At 41.5% G+C, this 26,784-nt stretch overlaps 3 protein-coding genes across 7 annotated transcripts in view; 1 reads left to right on the top strand and 2 right to left on the bottom strand.

Moving 5' to 3' along the window:
* The window catches only part of colec12 (collectin sub-family member 12), a 36,479-nt gene extending 27,547 nt beyond the window's left edge, over window positions 1-8,932 (bottom strand). Inside the window, exons 1-3 of the mRNA XM_015956566.3 lie at window positions 8,800-8,932; window positions 8,492-8,610; window positions 3,820-3,870 (exon numbers count right to left, since the gene is read on the bottom strand). Of these exons, the coding sequence (XP_015812052.3) occupies window positions 3,820-3,870; window positions 8,492-8,498 (58 nt within the window). The 5' untranslated portion in view covers window positions 8,499-8,610; window positions 8,800-8,932. The remainder of the gene's footprint in view (window positions 1-3,819; window positions 3,871-8,491; window positions 8,611-8,799) is intronic.
* Window positions 8,933-10,532: 1,600 nt separating this feature from the next.
* On the top strand, window positions 10,533-19,365 carry clul1 (clusterin-like 1 (retinal)). 4 transcript variants are annotated; one of them, XM_015956569.3, is made up of 9 exons: window positions 10,533-10,658; window positions 11,570-11,687; window positions 14,174-14,322; window positions 14,402-14,572; window positions 17,288-17,732; window positions 18,089-18,211; window positions 18,278-18,492; window positions 18,570-18,748; window positions 18,842-19,365. In XM_015956569.3, exons 2-9 carry the CDS (start codon window positions 11,585-11,587, stop codon window positions 18,855-18,857), a joined length of 1,401 nt encoding a protein of 466 aa, XP_015812055.1. In that variant the 5' UTR covers window positions 10,533-10,658; window positions 11,570-11,584; the 3' UTR covers window positions 18,858-19,365. The 4 variants fall into 4 exon arrangements, with proteins under 4 accessions (XP_015812055.1, XP_054597719.1, XP_070397726.1 ...); XM_054741744.2 differs by having other exon boundaries at window positions 18,089-18,492; XM_070541625.1 differs by lacking the exon at window positions 18,842-19,365 and having other exon boundaries at window positions 18,089-18,492; window positions 18,570-18,752.
* Window positions 19,366-19,945: 580 nt separating this feature from the next.
* The window catches only part of yes1 (YES proto-oncogene 1, Src family tyrosine kinase), a 52,411-nt gene continuing 45,572 nt past the window's right edge, over window positions 19,946-26,784 (bottom strand). For both annotated transcript variants that reach the window (XM_054741741.2, XM_015956567.3), the window contains exons 10-12: window positions 26,472-26,625; window positions 26,266-26,397; window positions 19,946-20,385 (exon numbers count right to left, since the gene is read on the bottom strand). In XM_054741741.2, the coding sequence (XP_054597716.1) occupies window positions 20,177-20,385; window positions 26,266-26,397; window positions 26,472-26,625 (495 nt within the window). In that variant the 3' untranslated portion in view covers window positions 19,946-20,176. The remainder of the gene's footprint in view (window positions 20,386-26,265; window positions 26,398-26,471; window positions 26,626-26,784) is intronic.

Genomic DNA, 26,784 nt, shown 5'->3' on the forward strand with positions numbered 1-26,784 from the left:
TACTCATTTATTCAGTACATCTGCAGTGTTCTCTTGTGTAAATCAGTGCCTTATGAGTGATTTAAAAAAAACAGCTATGATGCTCCTGTACTGAGATGCAGATGTTTGCTGGTGCAGATGTGGACTGCAAGTAGCATAATGATATCCACACACTTGCTTCTGATTGGCTAACAGAACACGTTCAGCTATGTTACAAAGTCACTATCATCAAGACACTCTCTGCTCTTTATTTGCTGCAAAAAAAAAGCCTTCCTGTGGGGGAACACAAGCCAAGATGGGTGAGGCCATGAATGCAATTTCACAGTGTGACATAGATATGTGAAGATTTTCTAATCCTAATGTCTCACCATCTATTGTCTATCAGAAGCTATTGCAGTAGATAGGTGTAGGAGACTATTTTCATGTTCAGCCTGCATGAAAAACTCAGAGTGGCTCGTTATAATTGGAAAAAATCATCAGAAAATGTTTTTTCAACCATACCTTAATAGCCAATTCTAATATTTGAACTCGAGTCCAGGAGTCTGTATGTCTGACCTTGACTAAAGGATGTCTGCCAAAACACCTTACAGTGTGTTTTCTATGATAGTATAACAAAGTCATTTAACTCTGTGGTTTTATTTTCCATTGTCTCCTTTTCATTCCATGTTGTAAACTGTTTTTCCATTGCTCTGCAATCCTTTAAAGTCATCCCTCTATCTCCTCCTAACCTCCTCTCCTCTTTATTGAAAACATGAGCGAGTAATCTTTCATTAGGACAACGGAGCACAAACTGCATGAGTGCCCTGGAGGGGGTCATAAGTAACAGGCAGGAATTCTGAAAACATTCTTCTCTCGTAATAAAGTCCCCGTAAATTAAAACCACTTGCTGTTTTGCTTCCAAAAATAAGTCAAGTAAGGAATGCGACTCCCCCACCCTACCCCCCCTAAAAAATAAAGTTGACAAATGTCTCCCTGCTGGATCACACATAAAGTGAAAGAGGATTACTTTAGGTCAAAGAGTACCAAGAAGCTGATTTATTTTGTTTAAAACTAGAAGTAGAGTTTTGGAACACCCCCACCCCCCCACCCCCACCCCGCTTCCCTCTGCGGCTTCAGCACTTTGCTGACACAGCACAGACCTGGACCCCAAATCCTCCAGACTTCACTACCCCCTCTTTCTGACTGTATAGTTTTGCGTAGAATAAACCTTCAGTACGGACACAGGAAGCAGATCAGCAGCTTCTCAGGTTTGAACTCACAGAGCGAAAATAAACGTCTTTTGGAAAGCAGATGCCAAATGAGTCACGAACTTCATTCCTTTGCTCATTGAAGACACATGAATGACAAAAAGCAATAATGTCACGGAGACCAATTAGTATGGTGTTTCTGGAAAATGCATTTGTAAGACAAATAAGACGATCATGCCACTATTAGCTGGAACTGGTATGTGGGGTCAGCTTAGAGTGAAAACAACTAAAGCTTGTTTAATCAGGACATAAACAGCAACACAGGAAACTAAAGTTTGATGATTTTCTCAGACTTGATGTATTTCTGTATTTTTTGGGTTTGGATGAATTTCTTTTGACTTCTGTCAGGCGTGCTGGAGTGTGAAGCGGAGGTGAGGACCCACACGCGGCTGAAGAAGGTAGGCAATTAGACATGCACTGTTAAAGGCTTTAATAATAAACACGCTGACACTGAAACAATGATCCAACACGAGCCACAGAACTGAAGGGGTTTAAATACAAGAGGACTGGGAGCTTGGGTGATTGGAAAACGAGAGGCAGGTGGGAGCAATTAACAGAGACATGGCTGAACCAAACGGGGAGACAGCACAGGGTGTGACAACTTCACAGCATGAGGGTAAAACGAAACCTTTTTAAAAATCCTAACTTTTTCAAGAGAAGTTAAGAAGAAACAAATGTTGATACTTAACTGTTGTTAAATGTTGAAAAAACATTTAACATTATTTTAGCGTTGTAATCTAACAATTTGTAAAACAGTTACTGGTACTCATGTCAGTAGAGCTTCTCAGCAGCTGCTGCACTCACTTCAGGTGTTCCTCAGGGATCCGCTTTTGGGTCTTTTCTATTTAAAGTTGAATTGGGCAGTTTTGGCACTTTGTTGCTTTTAGCACCCCTAGTGTTCATTTGTAGAACCAGAAGCAAAACCTATCTCCTTGCTGTGTGTTTGTCTTTTTGATGCCTTAGTCTAACAGCTGAAATGTCTACCCAGTCGTGCTTAGTGTCTAGAGAGGTGATTCATCACTCAAACAAATCAGCAGCACCTTTCCTGCTAAAACATGCAGGAAAGGTGCTGGAAGCAGACAGCAGCTCATTTTTTTTTCTAAGTCCCAACAGCGCAGTCCATCAATTAGAAGTTGCAAGTGGAATAGTCTGGCCACAGGGGGCGATAGCGGCTGGGTGGCCTTTTATTAACCCTGTAAAGGGCCATTTTAGCACATACTGGCTCAAGAAAATGATTGAAGAACATAAAAAGTGGCAAAGTATCATTTTAACCAGTTGTTTTTGTTGTTTTCCCAAGGGATGTAACAGTCTTTTTGATTGCTATGCTGATGATATTCCGGTCTAAGCTGGATAAAATAGTGATTATGGTACAGATGTTATTTGTTTTGGAAAATCTGATCCCTCTCTAGGTGTAACTTCCAACAGCTCATTAAAAAAAGCTTTAAAAGGTATCTCCTTTATTAAAGACCTGTAGAAAGAACTGTAGGAAACTTTTGTTATGTTTTAAAAGCTTTTTTAGACTAAAACAAACATTATTTTGTGTTTTTAGGAGTATTTATGTTTCTGTCATTGTTCACTTATTTGTGTTTTTGTTCATCTTTCTGTAGTTTTAAATTTCCTCAGCTTGTTCGACTGAGTTTTGGTGAAATTGAGTAGAAAATCATAACATGGCACCATTTGAATGTGTGTGTGAGAAATGAAAGGTCTAAACTTAAAGCCTTGGTCATCAGACACTTAACAGATGTTTTTTATGAAGAGTTTCTTTAACTGTTTAGCTAATTCTTCACAGCTGTGTGGTTACCAGAAGTCAAGCTGCCGAGCACAAATTACAGATGCTCGAAATAAAAAATCAGTAGGATAAATCTCAGCTGAGTGACATAAACAAGAAAAATGTTTGGTTTGGGTGCAAGAAAATCCAAACGGTCCCCTTGAAGAAACAACTGCATCAGCACACACACACACACACACACACACACACACACACGCACGCACGCACGCACGCACGCACGCACGCACGCACGCACGCACACACACACACACACACACACACACACACACACACACACACACACACACACACACACAGGAAAATGCCTCTTAAACCACATGACCCCAATGGGTGTAACTCAATCTTCACCGTATGACCATCATCACTGACGCTGATCACTAGAGCTGCAACTTTTCATAACTCTGAAATCATAACAGCAGCAGTAATAATGAATAAGTTAGTGGCCTTTATGATGTTTACAAATGTTTCTTTTTATTTGTTTGCTGGTTTCATGCTGAGCAGAACCAAAGCTCTGCAGATGCAGGCTCAGGAACACCCAGGACTCTGTGGTTTGTGTTACTGTACAAAATGCTGTTGTAAGGAGGAGGAATAACAATGAAGGCAGCGGCCAAAAATAAGACTGGTGCTGGGAAATGAGGTACGGCCTCCTTTTGACCTTAAGCGTGACCGTAGATGGGCGCCGACCCAACCCAAATACTAGCATTTACACACAATGAACTGGAACAGCATAACTGATAACTCATGAGAAATAAGGACCAGTAAAAGAGGCGGGGACTGGAACTTTAAAGGCCACTAGATACTCACCAAACCTTTTGTAACCGAAGGACTGAACCTCCTCTTCATCAGCAAATTCGTCTGGGGAAGAAACAGAAAATTAGTCATGAACCCGACATCTTCAATAAAATATGGAACAAGGACTTCTTGTGGAGTTGAAACTTCTCTAAACACATTAATCATTAAAATCTACACTTGGCTAAACCAAATAATGGATTCAGATCAAAGCTTAGAGTAGAATTAGAGTAGAAGGATCCTAAAAAATAAACCCTTATGTCAAAGTTCTGAGAATAATGTTTGTTTCAAAGCAAAACTGAGTCAAAATTCACTCATTTATCAACTGTGATCTTCATTTTGACTCACAACAAAAATAAATTCTAAGTGTAGTTCAGGTTATAGGTTTGAAACTAATCACAATCCCAATGACCTTTGACCTGGCCTAGACCCTGGATGTGAAAACAAAACAGATAAATAAAGGGCTAGCCTCCCTTAATGGAAGGGATTGCAAAGTTAAAATTCCATTGTCATCATCACACATTCATCTCTGTAGTTGACCCATCTCCATGGGGAACGGCGAGCTGCAGCTGTGGCTGCGCTCGGGAACTATTTATGGGCCATTCCCTTCTGTACCGGGTCGGCCCGGGCCGGGTAGCGCAGGTTGTTTACATATCTGGGTGGCCTGGTATTTTTCCGGGCCATCCAAGGCTCATTCTCAGCCCTCTTCTCGAGGGGGTCTGCTTCAGGCCGACCAGGGCCAACACACCCACTGCTGACAGCAAATTCACACCTTCCATTAGAGCAAGCCTCTGATTTATTTTATTTTTATTTATTTATTGAGAACCTCATTAGCTCACACCATAGTGTGGAGCTATTCTTCCTGAGGTCTCTTTCAATTTCATTACAAATATTTTACAAAACACCCCCATCCCCATCCCCCCCCCCCCCCCCCCCCCCCCCCCCACACACACACACACACACACACACACACCCAACAACAACAAACTCCAGGAGCTCATTATAAGCATACCACCTCAATTGCTATAATGATATACCAATAAGTTACCACACACTTCAGAGTTCATGAAAAATTTAAATAGGTGAAAATGGAGAGTTTACACAGAGCAATAAATAACTATATTCAAGAATCAAAAATCATATCACATCACATCCATAACAAACAAAAATTATAGAAGCTGTCATATCAGTCACATTTACAATTCACTGTGCAAAATTTACTGTTGTGTAAACAAAAAAAGCTTTAACTTCTTTTGAAAACATCTTCTGTTGTTCTCTAATAACAAAAATCTCCATGCAACCATGGCTCTGTAATAAACTGCTCTTTGCCTTTGATTAGTTCTGCAGCGCGGTAGTGCGCACCTTATGTCACTTGTCTGTCTCGTCGTGTAATCATGATTGTCTGAAAAAAATGATAATTTGTCATAAATTATTTTAGGTATTTTTGTAGTTATTATATTTCTTATAAATGTGATCAGTGAATACTTTAATCTACATTTCACTGTTAACCAGGCCAACCTATCGTGCATCATACTAACATTTGTTCTATAATTACAACCCAGAACAATTCGTGCAGCTTTATTTTGTGCCACTTGTAACTTATTTAAATTCATTTCACTTGTATTAGACCAAATAACTGATGCATAATCTAAATGAGACAGTACTAATGTTTGAACTAAAGTTTTTATCTGCAAACGAGGAATAAATTTACAACAATATTTGATTGTGCCCATACTTCTTCCAAGTTTCAGCAGGACATGATTTATGTGACTAGTCCATGACAATCTAGAATCCACAATTACCCCCAACAGTCTTGCTTCTTCTACCTGCTCTATCGCTATGTTACCTAGCTTCAAATGCAGTCTAGGTGTCATCTGTAGTGTATATGTATTTCCCACTATCATGCATTTAGTTTTTCCTGCATTGATTTCTAGTTTGTTCATTCTAAACCATTGTGTAACTAAATCCAACTCCTTTTTTAAAATATCATTTAATTGGCCTTCTGCTTGTGCTGATGCAAATAATGTAGTGTCATCTGCATATATAGCCATGGTTGCATGTTTTAAAATCAAAGGTAAGTCATTAATAAAAATAGAAAACAAAAGAGGGCCCAAACAACTGCCCTGTGACACTCCACAATCTAACTGACCCGTTTCAGAATAACTGCCATTGAAATAGAAGTTGAATTTGCGATTCGTTAAATAACTTTCTGTCCACTTAATGGCAGACGACTGAAATTTATAACATTCTAATTTTTTAATAAGATTTTATGATCAATCACATCAAAAGCTGCACTCAAATCTAAAAATATAGTACCAACTAACTTTTTATCATCTATTTCTTCTAACCAATGATCAGTAATCTGAGCAAGTGCAGTAGTAGTGGAGTGACCCACCTTATATGCATGTTGAAAAATTGTGTTTAATCTATTTGTTATAAAATTTTCTTGTATTTGTTCATATGCTACTCTTTCCAAAATTTTGCTTAATGCTGATAACAAACTTATTGGCCGACTATTTTTACCAGACAGTGGTTCTCGGTTATTTTTGATTAATGGAATTACTTTAGCCTTTTTCCATTGGGCTGGAAAAATACTTTGATTAAAACTTATGTTAATAATATGTGAAACTGGCAGTAAAATAAAATCTGCCACCAATTTTAGCAATCTTATATCAATATCATCCATTCCAGGGGGTTTATCTTTACTATTTAAGATGAATTTTTAATGTAATCCTCTGATACCTCCATAAACTTAAACTCACAATCTTTCATTTGCATGATATCATCCTTAATTCTTTGATAAGATGTATTTTCTTCTTTTCTCTCCTCCCTGGTATTATTCAATGTTTTACTTTTATTGATAAAAAACAGTTTTAAATAATCAGCTATTTCTTTTGGTTTGGTTAAAAAAACTCCATCTGCCTTTAGAACAGTAGGTGGGTAGAATCAGCCCACATGGGCTTAAGGCAAGGATGTGTGGAATCAACCGGGCCAGGCTGGGGCCGACTGGGGCTACCCAGCCCGGGCCGACCCGGTACAGATGGGAATGGCCCATTAGTGGTTTAACCACCCCCCCAATCCATCCCCTTAAGGCTGATTGTCAAGCAGGGAGGCATTGGGTCCCATTGTTAGGGTCTTTGTTATGACCCGACTGGGATTTGAACCCTGATCTTTCACTCCCAGGGCGGACACTCTACTGCTAGGCCACTGAGAAGGTCAAGTGCTACTCCCTGTCAGGGAATTGAACCCCGGTCTCCTGCGCAAGCAGGGAAACTCACTGTTATGCTAACGAGAAGCTGGTACCATTCCCTAGTTTTAAACTCTGATAATCTTCTCATGTTGAGAAATTATTAATTTAGAGATGTTTTGATCAAATCTAGAAAATGTCTTATTTAGCAATCTCATGTGAAATGACAAGACCTCACAGATTCTGTTAGTTACCATGACAACATCCTGCACTAGCAGTAGCAACATCTCCTGTATCAACCTGCATGCAGGCCAAATGTTAAGCTGTTGTCTCAACTTTAAAGGATCATTCTTTAACTTGTGTTTTTCTTATTAAAAAATTCTATTTAAATTCAGTTTATTTATACGGCAAGTAAAGTAAATACAAAGTAAACCTTCCAGTAGAGTTCTGTTCATCAGTAAAAGGTTTCCTATATTAAGAACCCAGATTGCATCGAGTCACTGACTTGCTGCATCAGAGACTGTGCAGCAAGCCAGACAATGTAGCTTTTACAATTTTATTTTTCAAGTTTATCAGAAAACATTAAGTAAGAGTTGGATTTTTTTTCCCGGTTGTTTCCAACAACAAACATCAAGTGTTTCCGCCCTGGCAGAAAAACAACAGTTAGTGACTAGGAAATCTTTGCTGAAGCACCCAGATGGTCAGAAGAAAATCAAAACAACAAAACATGAATCAGTGGTGGGAAACAGTTGTTTTAGATTTTATACTTTTTTGTTTTTTTCTTGCAAACTAATGTGTTCAGGATAAATGCAATCCATGGAATGAAGATCACTATGGTATTTAAATCACAAAAGTACTATAAATACTTTATTCTAGAGGGGATTCTGTATGCCAGCAGTAGTGTTAAAAGTTCTGGTGAGTTTTCTGAGTCTGACCACTGGGTGGCAGTAGTCACGGCAGGTCTGATTCTTGAGGATGAGATGACACTTCAGTCTTATTTTAGAAAAGTCTGTCATGGAACCAGATGAGGTTTTTATTTTATTTAAAACCTTTGTTTATATTCATGAGCTCTCTGCAGCTTTCTTCAGCTTGTTGGAAAGCAGCTCATTACATTTAGAGTTACACCACAATAAAGCTGTTCATTAAGTCTGACTCGAACTTTTAAGGAGTTCGCAACGTCTTCATTTAACAATACAATCAAAACACTTGAAAAGGTCGAGTGTGGATGCGTTTTCTGTGTGTTGGCAGAGCTTTTTAACTGTCTGATGCTCATCAGTGAACAGATGTAAAACAATCCCAAACAGAGCGTGATTGAAACCAGATGTGCAGCAGGAGCCCACGCATTCCTCACGTCCCACACCGAGAAAAGAGAGCAGAGAAGCGACAAATAACGAGTCAGAGGACTGTAACAGGAGCGGGAAAACCATCAACAGTGACACTTGACGTCAGTCAGCATCAAAACGTTTTCATTGATCATCCGATCATTCTGATTAAACCTACCTTTCATGGCTGCAGCCTGAAGTCACATCCACAGCATCGCACTGGTGTTTGCATGAAAACTCCTCTTGAGCACCTTGAATCTGCAGGTATCCTTCCTGGTTTGTTGGGGAGACTTGAAACTTTAACAGAATGCGAAATTAAAACAAAATCAAAGTTCCATCTGAAGTATTTTTTTCACGAAACCCCCTCCTCCTCCTCCTTAGGCGCAGGTATGTGGCGCAAAATAAGAATTATTAAAAATAAAAGAAGGATGCAAGCTGGATTTGAACTGTTTGTTAGAGATGCTGAGAGGATGCGTGTGTCCTTACCCAGCTCGGGTCTGGAGTGGTACCCGCAGCAGCAACATGGGGAGGCTGGAAAAGGGAAGGAATCCAAATGTGTGGTGCGCCTGTAGGGCTGCTGGAGCAAAGCACGTGTTCCTCACATCTGGGCGCATCGTCTGCGCCCAGATGTTCCTCAATGCTTCGGCTTTTTTTATCTTTACTGCTGAGCGCAATTACTCTAAACAGAAGGGTTAAGTGTGTTGGATAACACCGTTTAACCTCGTGCAAGTTTGGTTTGTTAAGCTGTGGAAACATCAAAGAGCGGGCTCAAAGCTTTACTGCTTTTGAAAAAAAAAACCCTTTTCACTATAGTTTCGGTGTTTAGACTCACCTGTAAAATACATAAACAAGACACTAAAAAGTGTTTGTCATTTAAAGTCGGTTCAAAGCTGGAGAAGGTCCACCTGCGCAAAGGTTTTGTTTTGGCCGCTAGGTGGCAGTAGCAGGGATGATGTAACAGGAGATGTTTACCAACATCAGACTTTTTTTTTTACTCTCCTTTTCAAGATCTCAGTCGACTCATGACACGAAGGTATACCTTAAAACAGCGTTTAGCTGAAAAAAAAGTACCAAGAAGTTAAATTTAGACATCACTGTTCAACCCTTTGGAACACTGTCTTTAAAACGTTTAGGCCAATAATGAATAAATACATAAATAGATCATTTTGAGGAGTTTGTTCTTCTGCTGTTTTAATCAAACCAAAACTCAGTAGATTGTCATTGTCGCAGATAAAAGCAATACAGCAGAACAACATGAAACTAACTAGAAATATCAAACAATTGGTTATTTTTTTCATACATGTTTGAAGGATGTAGGAGGAAGTAAACCAATATGTAAAAAAAAAGCATTTGAAGGTGAAATTTTCAGACCACTGTTGAAGTCTTATCTAAGAGTGCTGACATGCGATGCTGCAGGACCCAAATGCAGTTGAACCCAGAGGCAAAAGGAAATAAAACGTGCTGCAATGCAGAATATCCCATCTGCAGATTCTAACGACAATGAAAGGATCATTTAACATCAGGACAATGTTTTCTAACTGCAACTGAAAAGCCACACATGCAGAGGACGGCAAAGCAAAGACAACCCAAAACAAATCCAATAAATCACAACTTCCACCCCCTTCCCAAATATATATATATAAAATAAATAAAAAAAACATAAGACCTACACAGACCATGACACAGTCGATGCGTTTAAAGAGAAAAATGTGTCATTTGACCTCTGGGGGACCCTGCTGGAAGCAAAACCACATTTTCCCTGTTGGTGCTTCCAGCCACTCAGATGCCTTGTTGTTGGCTGTAAGATATTTATTTAGAATACGTTTCTCCAAAGCTACTTGAGTGAATTTCCTGATTGGATTTGATTTAGTGCATGTTCTCAGTAACTTTGCATTTGTAGTCTTACTGTTTCATGTTTAGCTGGTGAACATGGAGCGTTTCTCACTGCAGCATGATATGATCCAGGTGCTGGAGGTGTTACAGGCTGGAAGTCGGTCTGGTTTCCATTATTATCCAGTAAAGACTATTTTCAGGGTCACTAAAAGCAGAGGGGGCAACAATAAAGAGATAGGAACAGAGAGAAACCTCACTTATTATTAAACACATGCTGGATTCACATCTGCTGAAGGAATATTGTTTTATTTATTGTTCTATTTGATCAGAACGTCTCTGACAAAGCACACCTGTCAGCGTGCCCAGCACTGGATTAATGGGCATCAGCCTGAAGCAAAGACAGTAATAGGATGAAGTTCACAAAGGACGGGCATAAATAGATCCAACCAGGTCAAGATCACCAGCTCTTTGTTCATTTCTGTCGGTAAACAGGCAGCTTGCTTCTCCTGCTGGTGAGTAGAACTGGTTCATCCTGTAATCATGGGCACAAATCTCATTTAAATGGGATTTTTTTTACAGAAAAATGTAAATGTTTTTTAAAAGTTTGGTTTAAACTTCTTCAACTGCTTCTTTAAGAGATATTTTCCAGTTCCTGAAACCTAATTAATCAGTTTGACACTTGTTACACAGTTTCATCCTATTTATGATCATTTTTTGTTTGTTAATGAGCCTTAGAGAACAAAGACAGTGCATGTCTCCAGCTGGATTTAATAGAACAGCTTTAGTCCAGTGGGTACATCCCAATTTAGTGTAAATCCTGGACACCAGCTTGTATAATTCCTCACATGTGTCAGCAGAAGAGTGAGATCAGCTGGTGAAACAAACAGGAGACCAGCCTAAACATGGCTTCCCAGCTGAGACGAGTCCCGTGGTCTGTTTTATTCAGACTGTTGAACTTTGTTTTGTGCCTCTAATCTAAAACTAAAATCAGCTGAATTAATTAAATAGAAAAAGAGAAGTAACTCAAGATGTAATGTGTTTTACTGGGATGTGGGTCACCATTTAGGGCCTGAACTTTGGAAAGTAAACACAAGTGTGGATTAAAGCAGTTTTGTGTCTTTATTTGTTTTAATTTAACATAAAATTAAACAAGTTTGGATGGATCTTTAAAAACACCTCATTTCTGGGTGAATCATGGCGCTTCAAGTTGTGTAGCACCACCTCGTGGCCAAACTCCTTATTGCACATATTTTGACATTGAATTACATTAAATACAATTAAACAACTCTCCAGCTGAAATCTTACTAAACAGGAATAAACCGGGCAGCAGTTATCTGCGTGTTTGATGCAGTAAACATGTGATCTGGAGTTTGCAGCCAGTGAGTAAATATAAATGTGTTTAACTCCTTGCTTGTTCTTCCAGTGTGGAAATCTGAGAATGAAGCTGCTGCTCAGTTTGGTGCTGATGGTGGCAAGGACAAGCATCCTCAGCTCTGCTGCTGCAGACCAGGTGGAAGTTATCTCAGAGGACACCTTAAAACGTACGTCAGCAGAGCAGAAGCTTTATTAACATTTCCTTAAAGAGCAAGTCACCCCCTACCAGATTCTTACTGAACATCCACTTCCTGTTTGAAAAATGCAACAAATGCCTTTGCCTAGCAGACCGAAAGGGCAGAGCCCCTGAGCCCCTAACACACACACACACACACACACACACACACACACACACACACACACACACACACACACACACACACACACACATTGTGACATCATATGGTACCAGCTAACGTTCTAGGTTACCTCTCAGCCGATGGCGATGGCAGATTTAAATTCAAATGCAGTGCAGTATTTTTTCCTGACAACGGCACAACACTGACAGTTTTAGGCAGAAAATTCAAATTTTAACTAAAACGCACTAAAGTGCGAAAAGATTGACTACACATGTCTACAGCACAATTAGACACGCATTTTATAGTTTATCAGAAAAAAAAGTTGATTTGGGGGTGACTTGCTCTTATAGATGTGTTTTTATTTGAAAAGATCTGATTGTACTCCCCCTCCCCTATTGTGTTTTGATTCTCGCAAATATTTCTTTAAAGGGAAAAAGCTACCCTAACCAGCTTTGGCCCTATGTGTAGTTGCCCCTTGTTAAATCATGAATTACCTGTAAATAATCACATTATCTGGTAATCTGAGTTGAATTTTCACAGCCAGACTCAGACCTGATCACCACCAGACCAGAAGAATTTAGAAGTTACTTCAGTACAATCTACATAAAGCAGGCTAAAAGATCCCAAAAGCCAACACATCCACCTCTCAAATAAAAGCAACTGGAGATCATTAAACCCAGAACACCTAATCTCTGCATTAAAGGTCATGACTGAAAAATGGCCTCCATGGAAGGAAGGAGAAACCGAAACGGAACCAAAACCTCTCGAGGGCAAGTTCTGTCAGGCCGCTTGAGGAGCTGTCGGCGAGCCACACAGAGGACTGACACGAGCCAGAAAGAGATTAGAGTCCAGTGTGGCGTGGATCTCTGGAGCTGCAGTGAGATGGAGCAGACGCCAGCTGCCAGTTAGCCACTGGCTAACAGAGGAAGGCTGTAATGTGTTGGGGGTGAAACAGGAGGCAATGAGAGGAGAAGCTACTTGAGGAGAAGGAACTTTAGGAGCAGTCTTGAAGAAGGACTTTGGAACTGGTACACTGGGACCAGAATAGGAGCTCTAGAACAAAGAAATGATGAATGAGCGACATGAGGTGAGTGAGGGAGTATCTTCACAGCTTGGAGGCTTGGCGGGTGGGGAGCTCATCACGTGACTGCCGAGAGTTGGGTGTGATGAAGTCTTGACAAGCTTGAAAAGTCTTTCGATTCCATTCTTTGTTAATCAAACTAACCGATTACAGCAACAGTGTTTATGTTTTCATCTTCTTGGTTCAGCAGACACCATGCTTCCAGGGCGTACTGCTGCCCTCTGCTGTTTCCTTCAGTCACGTTGAAGCAAAAACACAAAATTCAGAGCTTTATGTCAAGCATGTCCCTAAACAGCTGCCGTATTTCAAGATGGCGCATAACAATGGAGCGTCGACCACAGTTTATGCAAATAATAGTGTAAAATTCCTTAGAATTTACATTGGTGAGAAACATTTATGATAAAGTGATTTCATTTATTTAGGCATAAAAGCAAAAACCTGCTTGCCACCTGTGACGGTGGCACAGGAGTTAAGTGCTCGCCCCGTAATCGGAAGGTTGCAGGTTCGAGCCCCGCTCAGTCTGTCGCTGTCGTTGTGTCCTTGGGCAAGACACTTAACCCACATTGCCTGCTGGTGGTGGTCGGAGGGACCGGTGGCGCCAGTGCTCGGCCGCCTCGCCTCTGTCAGTGCGTCCCAGGGCAGCTGTGGCTACATTGTAGCTCATCCCCACCAGTGTGTGAATGTGTGTGTGAATGGGTGAATGACTGGTTATGTTGTAAAGCGCCTTGGGGGGTTTCAGGACTCTAGAAGGCGCTATATCAAATACAGGCCATTTACCATTTATAAAGGAAAAGTATTTTACAGTAAACAAGTAAAAATATTACATGATGTACCTTTAAAGGAGCAATATGAGGTGTTTTACTTGAAATGCACATACCAACAGTAACCAATTTATCAAATGGTTTGTAAAAGAAAAAGACTCATTTCAATCACCTTCAAACTCCTATAACCTTTGAAACCATTCTCTAAAGACCGATGGGACAAACGCTAGCCCAAATTCTTGCCTTGCCTATTTAGTCTGGCTTGCCAGGCTAACAAAAATGTAGTTATGAGAGACCCTCATTGTCCTTTATCATATTTGTTGCCAAGGAAAAAAAAACAGTTTTTCACAGAGGCCAGTCACAGAAGCAGGTTTTTGCTTTTATGCCTAAATAAATGAAATCACTTGAAAACTTGCTTTTAGAATTGCTCCGTTTACCTTTGATGTTGAAATTAGTTTTCTGATCTGAAACACGTGTGCGTGACAGTACTGCTCTCCTCCATGTGTTCTCAGAGTTGTCAGAAGATGGTGAGATGCTGGTGAGCGAGGAGCTGAGGAGAGCTCTGTATGGGGTGAAGCAGATGAGGGAGGTGATGTGGAGGAACGAGCAGAAGCACGAGCACCTCATGAAATCTTTAGAGCGCAGCAGCGATAAGAAGAGGGTATTGTTAGCTCACAGAAGAAAGAAATTGAGGACATTAAAATATTAAATTATTTTAAAGGCTCCTTTTTTCACATTAGGGGGCTGCGCAGCTGGCGAAGGAAGTGAGCGAGAGGCTGGAGGAGGCAGAGGAGAAGTGCAAAGACTCCCTGCAGTCAGAGTGGGAGGAATGCAGACCTTGTCTGGAGGACGCATGCAAAACCTTCTACACCTCCACCTGCCGCAGGGGCTTTGCTTCCTTCAGCTCCAAGGTGTCAAAACTTTCTTCTAGCAAAAAGAGTTGGTCAGTTGTTTTTGGTCCAAAAAAATATATATATAAAATACACAGGATCCTTATAGTTTCCATTTAAATCACACTAAAGTCTGGAAATGGGCAACAAAAAAGTATTTAACAGGAAAAAAAAAGTTAAATTAAAATATGTTGCCCTTGGAATGCTGATTACATCAAAGCAACCACAGGGAACATTAAAAACTAAGCATGTACAGGTTGAAAATCTGTGCATCTTTTGTTTCAGTTTATTGTTTTTGAAATGAGTGAAACTCTGAAAAAGACTTTTTAATGATTTTTTAAAAGTTCTTCATTCAGGCTGAATATGAAAATAGTCTCCTACACCTACCTCCTGCACTAGATTCTGATAAAATAGATGGTGACACTCGAGGATTTGAAATCTGACAGATCTACATCACACTGTCACTTGATATTCATGGACTCACCCATCCTGACTAATGATGGGGAAGGCTGTTGTTTTGGCATCCATAAAACGACAGATAACATCTCTGCTAGTAGAAGCTACCCGTTAGCTACACCACCACAGAAAAACTCCAGGCTTGTGTTATTGTGGAGACAACACATCCATTCTGCAAGTCAGCAGTAGTCACGCAGCTGTTATCCAATCCAAAGGAAGATTTCCAAATATCAGGAAATAAAACTCCCAAATCCTGCCGTGTTGTGTCACTGTCCCAATCTCAATACTCGCCCTGCGGACTTCAGCAAAGTGCACTTGGAGAAGGTGAGCTGTAAGGCTTTGAGTGCGTAGTACACAAGTGTGCAAATAATTGCAGAATTGAGACAGGGAGCATTGAGTCATCGATCGCAACCCATGCCGGGATGCTGGTCGCTGTGATAGTTTTTCAAAAACCTTTATAAAACAATTTTTAAACAAACAGCCAAACAGTTGTTTGAAATAAATTTACATTTATTGTTCCTTTGTCTAAAAGTTTTCTAGCATCAACTAATCATCCTAAAATTAACTAATTCCATTAGAAAATACATATTTTCAGACAAGGAACTTGAGCCTTTTCTCCTGCAGTAATGGCTTGTGGGCAACACCCTATCCTGAGGTCCGCATCACTGCGGACTTGGGTGAAGTGCAGATTAAGGGTGCAACGGGGGTGTGGTCAACTTCTGTACTTTAGAATCGGGAAACTCTACACCAGGGGTGTCAAACTCAATATTTTTTGAAAAAGTGACAGCAAATTTGCACATTTTCTTTATCAACATATATGCAATTTTGAACCTTTAAATTTGGAAACAAACTTATTTCTGCATTAACACTGAATGTGGAATAACCACATTACACACAAGCAAGTCAGTTTTAAATAAAAGGCATCAGTGGTATTCATTACTTGTGGTATAATCAGCATTTTTAAAATCTATTCAGGATTTATGTTTTCTTGTTGTTTATCCATTTTTCTTATTTTTTATTCTTTTTTCTCCTGTAATAAGTGTCATCGCTGCTGTGACGTCTAGCTTTCCCCACTGAGGAACAATAAAGGGATTTTCTATTCTATTCATCTATCTGCAGCCTTTCCACTTCCTGTTTACTGTAGGTTAAATCTTTTCTCACGGGCCAACAACAAAATAAAAACATCATTTTATCTTAAATGAAAATGCAACATCTCACCTGTTAACTTTCATGTTTTGGAGCAGAAAAAGAGCATAAAACCAACATATTTAAAGCTCAGTTTGCTCCACTGGTTTACTGTGATGCTCACCTGTTCCAGCCAGATACCTGCATCATGGGGCTGATCTGAGCTGAGGAGGAGACTCCTGCTGTTTTGTTCATCTTCATCATAATAACGACAACATTAGATGACAACAGGCGCTCACATAGGTTTGTGCTGATGAACATGTCTGAGCAGCTTGACCGCGTTGTTGTGTGTCGGGGAGGAAAAACAATGACTGCAACCACAGAGTAATGCTGGTTTGAGCGTGTCGCTGTTCGCTGGAGTTATATCAGCTCTGTCTGGACTTTAGTTGGAAAACTTTCTCTTTCAGTCGTGAACACATTACTGAGCGGCTAGAATCTCCGTTTCTGGGCTTCAACGTCAGAAAACAGCTGAGTGAACTCGGCGCTGAGTGAGAGGAGTGTTTATAGTTAGTCCGAGACAGCGGAGCTGCAGACACCGGCAGCAGGCGCTGGAAAAAACACAAAGGAGGGGACGCATTGGCTCCGCGCTAACGCCGCAAAGCATCATGGGAGTTGAAGTCCTTGCGGTAAAATCGGCCAGCGGGCCAGTTTTAATACATTTTTTATATTTATCTCGCGGGCCACATAAAAATGCTCCGCGGGCCTTGTGTCTGACACATGTGCTCTACACACTCGCACCCCTGGCCGGGAACGCGCAAATGAAGGGCGCAAGTGCGAGTATTGGGATTGGGCCTATCTCTGCTGCAGCACACTTATCCGTGCTGATCCAAGTGATCCTGGGCTTTGTTTGCCCCGAATAAGGCCTGCAAGGCATTCATTCCTACCAGAGGCCTCTGCAAATGATTCAACGACTTTCCCATAACTTTAAATACTTTTGCTCATTTACATCTGCTTTTTGATTGTTTTATTTGCATTGATTTAAAAGAAATTGGCAATTTTAAATGTTTTATATAGATTCTGTGTCTCTTCTAGATCTGGTGAAAAAAAAATAAAGAACACCAGATTCCACTAACTGGCATCCCGTCTATCTTGTAGGTAGAAAACTTTTTCCAAAGAGTCTCCCAGCGCTTTGGGCCCCGAGAGCCTCCAATGGCACCAGGGGACATCCTTGTAAACCAGGATGAAAGCCTTGATGACTCGGAGACGGATGTCGACCAAATTGAGGATTCCTTTAACCGGGTGACGAGCAAAGTGGGCTTTCTGGTGAACCGCAGCATCTCCTTGGCCTCCAAGATGAGCAACCAGCTCGATAAAGTCCTCCAGAGAGCCTTCCTGAACATTACTAATGTCCTGATCGAAGAAGCCACCTCTGAGCCCTTCTACCCCGCCAGGGACTCGGGCTTCCTGGAGGGAGTGGGTCTGGAGGAGGTGCTGGAGTCTTTCTTTGACTTTGGGACGAGAGTGGTTGAGGAGTTTGGAGCTGTGGTCACCCAAGTGTTTGATGACCTCCATCAGGCAGTAAAGGAGAAGAAACAGAAAGGTAGCGAGATCCTCAAGAAACATTACAGCACCAGAGAATGCAGCTGTTGTGTCCTCGGGCAAGACAATTATCCCGCCTTGCCTGCTGGTGGTGGTCAGAGGAACCGGTGGCGCCGGTGTTCAGCAGGCTTGCCTCTGTCAGTGCGCCCCAGGGCAGCTGTGGCTACACCGTAGCTCATCACCACCAGTGTGTGAATGTGTTTGTGAATGGGCAAATGACTGTGTTGTGAAGCGCCTTGGGGGATGGGGGGTTAGAACCCTGAGAAAGCGATATACAAATGAAGACCATTTAAAAAGTTAACAAATGAAACTAAAAAAGCACTAATCTAACTGCTATTTTGTGTTTCCTTGGTGCAGAGAAGGCAACATTTTCTCACTTCCTGCAGAACAGGAAGTTGTGCAGAGATCTTCGCAGGCAGACGTCAGAATGCTGGCAGCTTCAGGATAAGTGTGAGGCCTGCCAGGGGGCTCTGCTCACAGGTGAAGCGTGCTCTGATGAAATCAGAACTTTCTCACCCCGGAGCTCATCCTGCTCCTTGTTCCTAGAGTGCCCCAGCGTCCGGGAGCTGCATCTGGAGTTGGATGAAATCTCCCAGCTGCTGGATGTGTCTAAAGAGCAGTATAACGAGATCTTGTCCATCGTCCAGCGCCACACTGATGAAACTGTCAAGTGGCTGAGCGACAAGGCAGCGGAGTACAGCTGGGTGGCTCAGGCTGTGAGCAACAGCAGCACTCCTCAAAACATCTTCCACATCACCACAGTGAGAAACTGGGAAGCAGAAGCAGACCAGGTGGGATGAGAACTTTAAACTTGAAAAACATGATTTTTACACTCTAGGTGGCGCCAGGGAGTCGTGATGAACCGAACATGTCTGCTACGGAGACCAGAGTGGAGGTGACGGTTCTGAACTCCCCTCCCCTCATACTCACTCTTCCTGGGGAGCTGGATCTGCAGGATCCAGCCTTCATCCACTACATCACACAGGAAGCTCTGGAGAAGTACAAGGAGATGGTCCAGTGAGTTTCATGGGCCAAATTTCATTTTCATCTGTCCTGGAAATAAGTCCATGTCTGCCACTTAGACATTTTTTTTTTTTGCTTCTTCTACAGGACCGAGGACAACTAAGCTTCATCTTCTTCAGCACTTTACGTGTGAACAGAACTAGTGTGCATTTAGTGAATCGCATTGTTAAGTCATTTCACAGTGGTTAGAAAATGTAGCAAAAAAAAAAAAAAAAAACACTGAACAAGGACATTAATTTAAAATTTATTTTATTCTATTCTGTACAAAATCATATTAGTTACCATTCTCAGTTCATTATTTATGTCCCCACTAGTTCCAAGTCTCCGTTTCCTGAAACAAACCGCTTAAAATAGACAGGCAGGGAAATTTTTTTTACACATTTTTCTTCCCATAGTCTTAATTTTCAGGCTTAGAAAAAGAAAGAAGCGTGAAGAAACTGGAGGTACCTCTGAGAAATAATTTTTAATATTCTAGTTTCTACAACAGCCCTGCTTTAACCAGTGTGTATGATGTGCTTGTGTGGAAGCCTCGTCTACCAGAAGGTTCATTTTCTTGATAAACAGAAAAGTAGGAAGAAAAAAAAAGAAAGTAGGAAGAAAAAAAAAAAGAAACTTTTTACTGATTAAAATAAAAAATCCAAATATGTTATAACTAAGATATTACTAGGCTTGACATTTAACTATGTGGGTGTGTGTAATTAAAAAGTTAATCCCTTCAGTTATGTACCAAAAATAAACTTTTTGTTTGTTTGGCTAAAGCACCCTCTTCTAAACTTTCATTAAGTTGATATAATAAACCTGCCATAGATTAAAATGCAATTTAAAGTCAAATTAAATAAAACAGTTAAAGCAAAATAAACCTTGTTTTTCATCGAAGTGAAGGTGTTAAAAAAACAATCAAAACATGTTTTTATCATTGATCACACTTGCTAAAAATACTCTCTTCATAAACTGTACATCTGCTCAGATCCCAGTACACTCTTGCATCCACACAGCTGACCTTTATTCGTTCACACACGCCTTTACAGCACGTACCTGACAAGTTTAACCACAGTTATCGGTCTCATAAACACACATCCTCATCCACCTACATCAAGCCAAACATATAAGAAAGGTCGAGATTCATATTAAGATTTGTTTGAACTAAAACCAAACATAAAAAGTGGGAAATTACAGGAAGGTGTGGAGTTTGTTTGAAAAGTTTAAGAAAAACTCTGCAAAAGTTAAATTTGAGGTCCCACTCTCTGATCACAGTGTTGAGGCTCTTAAGATACCAGCACCCATCTGCTCTCTTGGTCTGGAGGTGCACGCAGGACAAACATCTTCAACCACTGCCAAGTAGTTAAAAACTACACAGCCTCATTAAAATGTTCCACCTCCACTGATGTACCTTGATGAGTAAAGCGTTCATCATGGCTACTTTTAGATGATGTCTCCAGGCTGGTATTGTGGCTCTGTAGCTGTAAAGTAGTCTTCCAGGAAGGACTGGATGTATTCAAAGGTCGGTCTTTCGTCTGGCTCCTTCTTCCAACACTGTTGCATCAAGTCATGGAGAGACTCGGGGCACGCCGGGGGGCAGGGCATCCGGTAACCTCGCTCTACCTGCTCCAGTACCTCTCGGTTCACCATACCTTAACGAGAAAAAAACCCCCACTGATTTTAGTTGTTAGCTAAATATTTATTCAGCTATGTTTACTGAAAATATATTTTTTCTGCTACCAAGCATAGAAAAATGTTTCCTGATGACGGTAGCTCAGAATTGGGTGTAAAATCGATTTAAAGAGGTTAAAACTAACAGAAGTAGGGAAAAAGGTATTTGTAATGAAGACAAAAATGAAATGAAAAAGTCATCTGCACATCATCTGACTGATGAGACCGGAGCTCCACAGGTGAGGGACTCAAACGTTTGTAGAAGAAATAGCCTGTACTTAATATAGCACCGTCTATGGTTCTACAACCCCCCAAGATGCTTTATAACACAGCCATTCACCCATTCACACCCTGGTGGTGATGAGCTACAATGGAGCCACAGCTGCCCTGAGGCGCGCTGACAGAAGCGGGGCTGCTGAGAGATGGTATCAGTGGTCTCTCCGACCACCACCAGCAGGCAAGGAGGGTTAAGTGTCTTGCCCATAGACACAATGACTGCAATAGACTGAACTCGAACCTGCAACCCTCCAGTTATGGGTCGGGCGCTTAAAAAGCAAGTCACCCCCTACCAGAGTACTACTCCACTCCCACTTCCTGTTTGAAAAATGCAACAAATGCTGTTGCCTAGCAGACAGAGAGGGCGGAGCCGCTAACAAACACACCACACACACACACACACGCGCACACACGCACGCGCTCACAACGACATTGCGACATCATACTGTACCAGCTAACGTTCTAGGGGACCTCTTAGCCAATAGCGATGGCAGATTTCAATTCAAATGCAGTGCAGAGTTTTTAACAGCACAACGTCACAACACTTAGACAGAAAATTAAAATTTTTACTAAAATGCACTAAAGTGCCTAACTATTGATGACACGTCTGCAGCACGATTAGACACGCATTTATATACCGTATTTTCACGACCATAGGGCGCACCCTGTTATAGGGTGTAGCTTCAGTTACCGGTGTCTTTTTGGTATTTAACACATAAAAGGCGCACCGGGTTATAGGGCGCGGTCACGGTAAAACGTACCGGTAAAACATCTGTGCGGGCTCGGGACTCGGAACATATCAGTGCAAACCAGACATTGTGAAAATTATAAACAGCCAAAAGCATGTTTCACTTTACTGGTCTAGTCCTGGTTCAGACCTGGTTTAGAGCGCACGTGCACTTCCTCATTGCGTGCGCTGACGGCTCGTGCTCTTCTAATGGGCTCGACACGGGAGGCAACTTCGCCTCTCCTCCATTCATTTTCAATGAGACATGCGCGACAAAGCGATAATTGCAGGTCTCCCTCCTACTAAAGCCGGGCGTACACCGGGAGTGCTGCAGGAGGACACACAGGGATTTATGGGGGTTGGATGAGGAAAACGAAATAAAGAAAGTAAATCTGTGTTTTGTGATCAGTTTAATTTGACATGAACACGACAAACACGCTTTCTTGACAATCTTTGTGAGTAAAAAAACGTGTAGAAACTAAAACGAACAACGTGTGTTATTAGGGAAATAGCGGGCGAGCAGTGTTGATGCATGATTGCGCATGCGCCGTGAGCGGTTCTGGTACGTTTTGGGTCGCAGCTGCTCGCAGTGCCGCTTCAAGCGCTGATGTGCTGTGTTGAAATTCAGAATGTGTTTACCGGTAGTTGGTGGATTTAACCACATAAACTTTCCACATGAACAAAACCATGTGTGTGTGTTATTAATAGGCTTAAGAAAATAGTGTGATTTAAATTGTGTTTTATTAACTCTCTGGGGTCCATGGACGAGTATACGCGTCTTTTGAACAGGTCTGATTTGGGACGCTGTAGCAGCAAGACTCCGCCTCCCTGAGTTTCAGTTTCAATTCAGCTTTAAAAAGGAGATTATAAACTACACCCCAGTTTTTAAATTTTGTTAATAGGCAACGTAAAAGCGGAGTTGTGGGCTCGACACACGGGAGGCGACAAACGACCGCGATCAGCGAAATTTGTCGCCGTCGCTTTTATTACCCGACACACGGGAGGCGATCCGCGGCAGCGCGCATGTCTCATTGAAAATGAATGGAGGAGAGGCGATGTTGCCTCCCGTGCGTCGAGCCCACTATACTAAACTAAAAAAACGACCTATTTTTAGACAATCTGACAACTTGTCAAAACAGCAGTTTAGTAATCCGTGAGAGGGAATGTGCTTGTGAACATAAAACCCCACAAAAACATGAGATCCTTTTGCTGTTGGTGGAAGTCTCACATATTCAGCTGATAAAAAGTATCATCATGTAGCTGAGAGAGAGAGGAAGGCTGCACGAGTAACGAGATGTGTGCAAAAAGGAGCCGCTTCGCGGGGAAAGTAGTGGCACGAACGGAGTAACAACAGGTAAACAGATATTGACGGTAAACTTCATATTTTGGAGCGATCCGGACAGATATATTGTCTCTGCAGTTTTGTGGGCTTTTAATAGGTTTTAATAAAGGATGATGAGAAGGATAAATGTCCACCAGGCAATTCAGATAGTATACGGCTGTTTTTTGAACTGGAAGCAGAGAAAGTGGGCGGAGACTCACAGCCGGAGTCTGAGGCAAACAGCGAGGATGTTGATGAAGATGTGGCAGATCCACAGGTCTGTCTTCGCTCACGTCTGCACGTTCACGCCACGCCCCCTGGTCTTCTACTACGTTCGCGTCTCACAACAACACAATAGGCACATCGCACCATACGGCGCGGCGTACATTTTGGAGAAAATTTAAGACTTTTTGGTGCGCCTTATGGTCGTGAAAATACGGTAGTTTATCGGAAAAAAAAGTTGATTTGGGAGTGACTTGCTCTTTAACTCCTCTGCTACTGTCACCCTTCAAGAAGAAGTTGGAGCATGAGACAAGTAAGCTAAAGCTTCGACACACACACTTCCAGTTAAAGAAACAAAGATCATTTAACATGAAACAGCCTGGTAAGTGTGTTAATCAATACCTTTTTTCTTACGAATCAGAACAGTTAACTTAAAAAAACATATCGGTCAGCCTTTAGTTTAAGGCCAGTTTTTCTAAGGCTGATTATCAAGGCCTGTGTGTGTGTATATTAGTGTGTGCATATATACACACACACACACACACATTTTAGCAGCACATTGATTGTGAAGGACAACTGAACACTCACTGCGTGCAACAAAAATTACGTACAGTCAGGTCCATAAATATTGGGACATCGACACAACAATAACATTTTTGGCTCTATACACCACCACACGTGGGAGGCACATATGCAAACTGTTGTACCGTATTTTCTGGACTATAAGCCGCTACTTTTTCCCCACGCTTTGAACCATGCAGCTTATAATGAGGTGCGGCTTTACTGAAGATTTTCCTTCACCTGCCAGGGGGCGCTTTAGCAGAAAGTGAAACAGGTGGAAGTCAAAAGTGGAAATCGAAGAAAGTGCTCCTTCTAATTTAGCACATGCAAGCAGCCGGCACGACGAAGAATTTTTTTCACATCCATACCCCCTCATCATGGTAACTACAAGTATGAGATCATATGTTGCCGCAATTAAGTTGAAGGCCATCGATCTGGCCGTAAAGGAGGGAAACTGCTGCCGCACATAAGCTTGACATGAATGAATCCATGGTTCGGCGCTGGAGACGGCAGCGGGAAGAACTCATTCAAGCCAGCTTCTCCTGGGGATGATGACAGCAACACAGACAGCGACACTGACATTGCCACAGAAAAGGTGTGTGACAAAGCTCTTCTAAGGCTGTTCAACTCCGACACTGAAGAGGACGACTTTAATGGCTTTAGTGCGCAAGAGGAAGATGAGAGCGAATGACTTTTTCTGGTAGGCAAGTGTGTTTTATTTACTAACCAGGCATGTTTTATATGCAGTTTCTTTATTTTCTAATCATCCGGGGCTTATTAATGCTGTGTCAGCGCTGTTCTTTTCTTCTAAACATGCATGCAAATTACCGGTAATAACGTGTCAGTTCTGTTTTTATTTCATAACCATCCAGAAATATGAATGCTATCAGTGCTCACCCGTGTTTAAAATTCGGTTTGTTGAATTAAAACAACAACGAAAAACCTCTGTGTAGCGTATTTCTGTCTAATGATCTTATGTCATGGCCGTACATGCGCTGTGCGCCGGAGACCTGCATGTGGCTGCTGCGCCGCGGCTTGTATTCGAGTGCAGCGTGTGTGTAGAAAACCCTTTTTTTTGGTGTGGCTTATATTGAGGTGCGCTCTATAGTCCGGAAATTACGGTAATTCCTACACCGTTCACCTGATTTGGATGTAAATACCCTCAAATAAAAGCTGACAGTCTGCAGTTAAAGCATTTCTTGTTCGTTTCATTTGATATCCATCGTGGTGGTGTATAGAGCCAAAAATGTTAGCACTGTGTCGATGTCCCAATATTTATGGACCTGACTGTAAGTCAGTAAATCATTTAATATTTATTGAACTTCAAATATAAAACAAACTCATCTAAAACAGCAAAGTGGGGTCCTTTGGGTCCTTTCTTCAGTTTAGTAGTGGCAGCAGTTGGCCATACAGGTGCCTGATATTGTTTTAGTTTCAGCTTTTAAAAAGAATTTTGTCTGATAAAGAAAAAAATTAATTTATCGGTCAGCCTCTACCTAATATCACGTTCTGGAACAAACTACTTTCCTTCAACAGGATGGAGGTTTAATATGTGATTTCTAAAATGCACCTAGTCTCATTCCTGTTCCAGAAAAGATGTGACTAACTTATGTTTTCTCAACATAACAATAAGGAGCGATTATCACGTAAACGGACTTTATTATGATTTCAGGTCCAGCTTTAAAACACACAGGACTCCTTACTACTGATCATTTCTGTTTTATAAGCAACATGCTAACAGCTAATCCTTGAGTTTAGTTTTACTTCTTTTTTGACGAACCACTTCTGAACAAACCGGTTTGAAGCTGGTTCTGTGGAGAAGATGGGCGTGCACGTTCTTGCAGAGGTTGTTGACAAAACTGTTTAAAATGCATTAAGCCTGATATTTGCAACTGTAGTTCTGAGAGAACATGCAAACGATCGTGCACAGCTGGGGGCCAAACGACTATGGCACTATGTGGGAATGTCTCCAACTTCTTTTTTCTGAGATAAAAGGTCATTTAAAACCATTTGACCACAGCAGTAGCCAAGAATCTTAATCTTCTAGTTTTGTTTGGAACGTTTCCTTGTGGTCATCTCTACTGTAAAATATGCTGCATCTTTCAGGGATCTTAGAATTCCAACATCATGTGATTTCAAAAACATCAGCAAATAGTTCCAGCTAGTCCTGCTTCATCTTTGAGTCCCAACTCCATCTCCAAGACAGGAAGCCTGAGTTTTTGAACCCTGTGACTGTACAGAGATGGCTCCTATGGGAGTTCAACTCCAGCTAAAAGAGGTTATGACACAGAGTCAGTGGCATGGTCACAAACCCCCTCCAACCCCCCTTTCATCTTTCTGTGGGAGACTGGGGATCAGATTATCTCACACTCGAACAGAGGCTGTGTCCACAGCAGCTGCTGGGACGCGGATATGGTGGCATGCTGGTGTGTCGGATGCAGTGGTGCTAAAACGATTTATGCCTTGCATCTTGATTTCAGAGCTCTAATCATGTCAACCATCTTTCCTCGTCTCACAGAAACAATAAATTATGCTCCCACACCGATGGCTGGTCTGAACGAGATTTAAAAAAATAAAAGTTAACTTTTAAAGTGGAAATAGGATCAAAATCTGCAGCTCTATACTTAAACTGAGCTAAAACCAAGACGACGAGAACCAGATGGTCATGCATTCATAAACAGGGTTGAATTAGCCAAGTGGCATTGGTGCCAGCAGGGGGCAGACATGATGAGGAAACTACAGTCAACACATTACCAGGGTAAGGTACTCTGCCCTTCGTCACCAGCTCTGTCAGAACGATCCCAAATGACCAGACGTCTGATTTGATCGTGAAACGTCCGTATAAAGCTGCTTCAGGAGCCGTCCACTTAATGGGGAATTTAGCACCTAAGTTTGTAAGAAAAAGTGTTCAAAACAAGAAAAAGGCTTTGAAATGACCGATACTGAAACATTCGGCACACCTTGACGTGCTGTGTATTCGTTGTCCTCGATGAGTCGAGCCAAGCCAAAGTCAGCGATTTTACAAATCAAGTTGTTAGCTACCAGGATGTTTGCAGCTCTGAGGTCCCTGTGGATGTAGTTCATCCTCTCAATGAAGGCCATGCCTTCTGCGACCTGAGACAAAGCCCATAAAGTGGGATTAGACTATAAAGAGGAAAACACAGCATGAGGCTAAAACACTCGGGGAAAATAGGGTCTAAATAGTATCAACTTCCACTGAAGCATCTCAGATTTCAGTCCGTCTGAAAGGTTTCTCACCTTTCTACTCTACTG

This window comes from Nothobranchius furzeri, chromosome 11, assembly GCF_043380555.1.
Source record: "Nothobranchius furzeri strain GRZ-AD chromosome 11, NfurGRZ-RIMD1, whole genome shotgun sequence".
Lineage (NCBI taxonomy): Eukaryota > Metazoa > Chordata > Actinopteri > Cyprinodontiformes > Nothobranchiidae > Nothobranchius > Nothobranchius furzeri.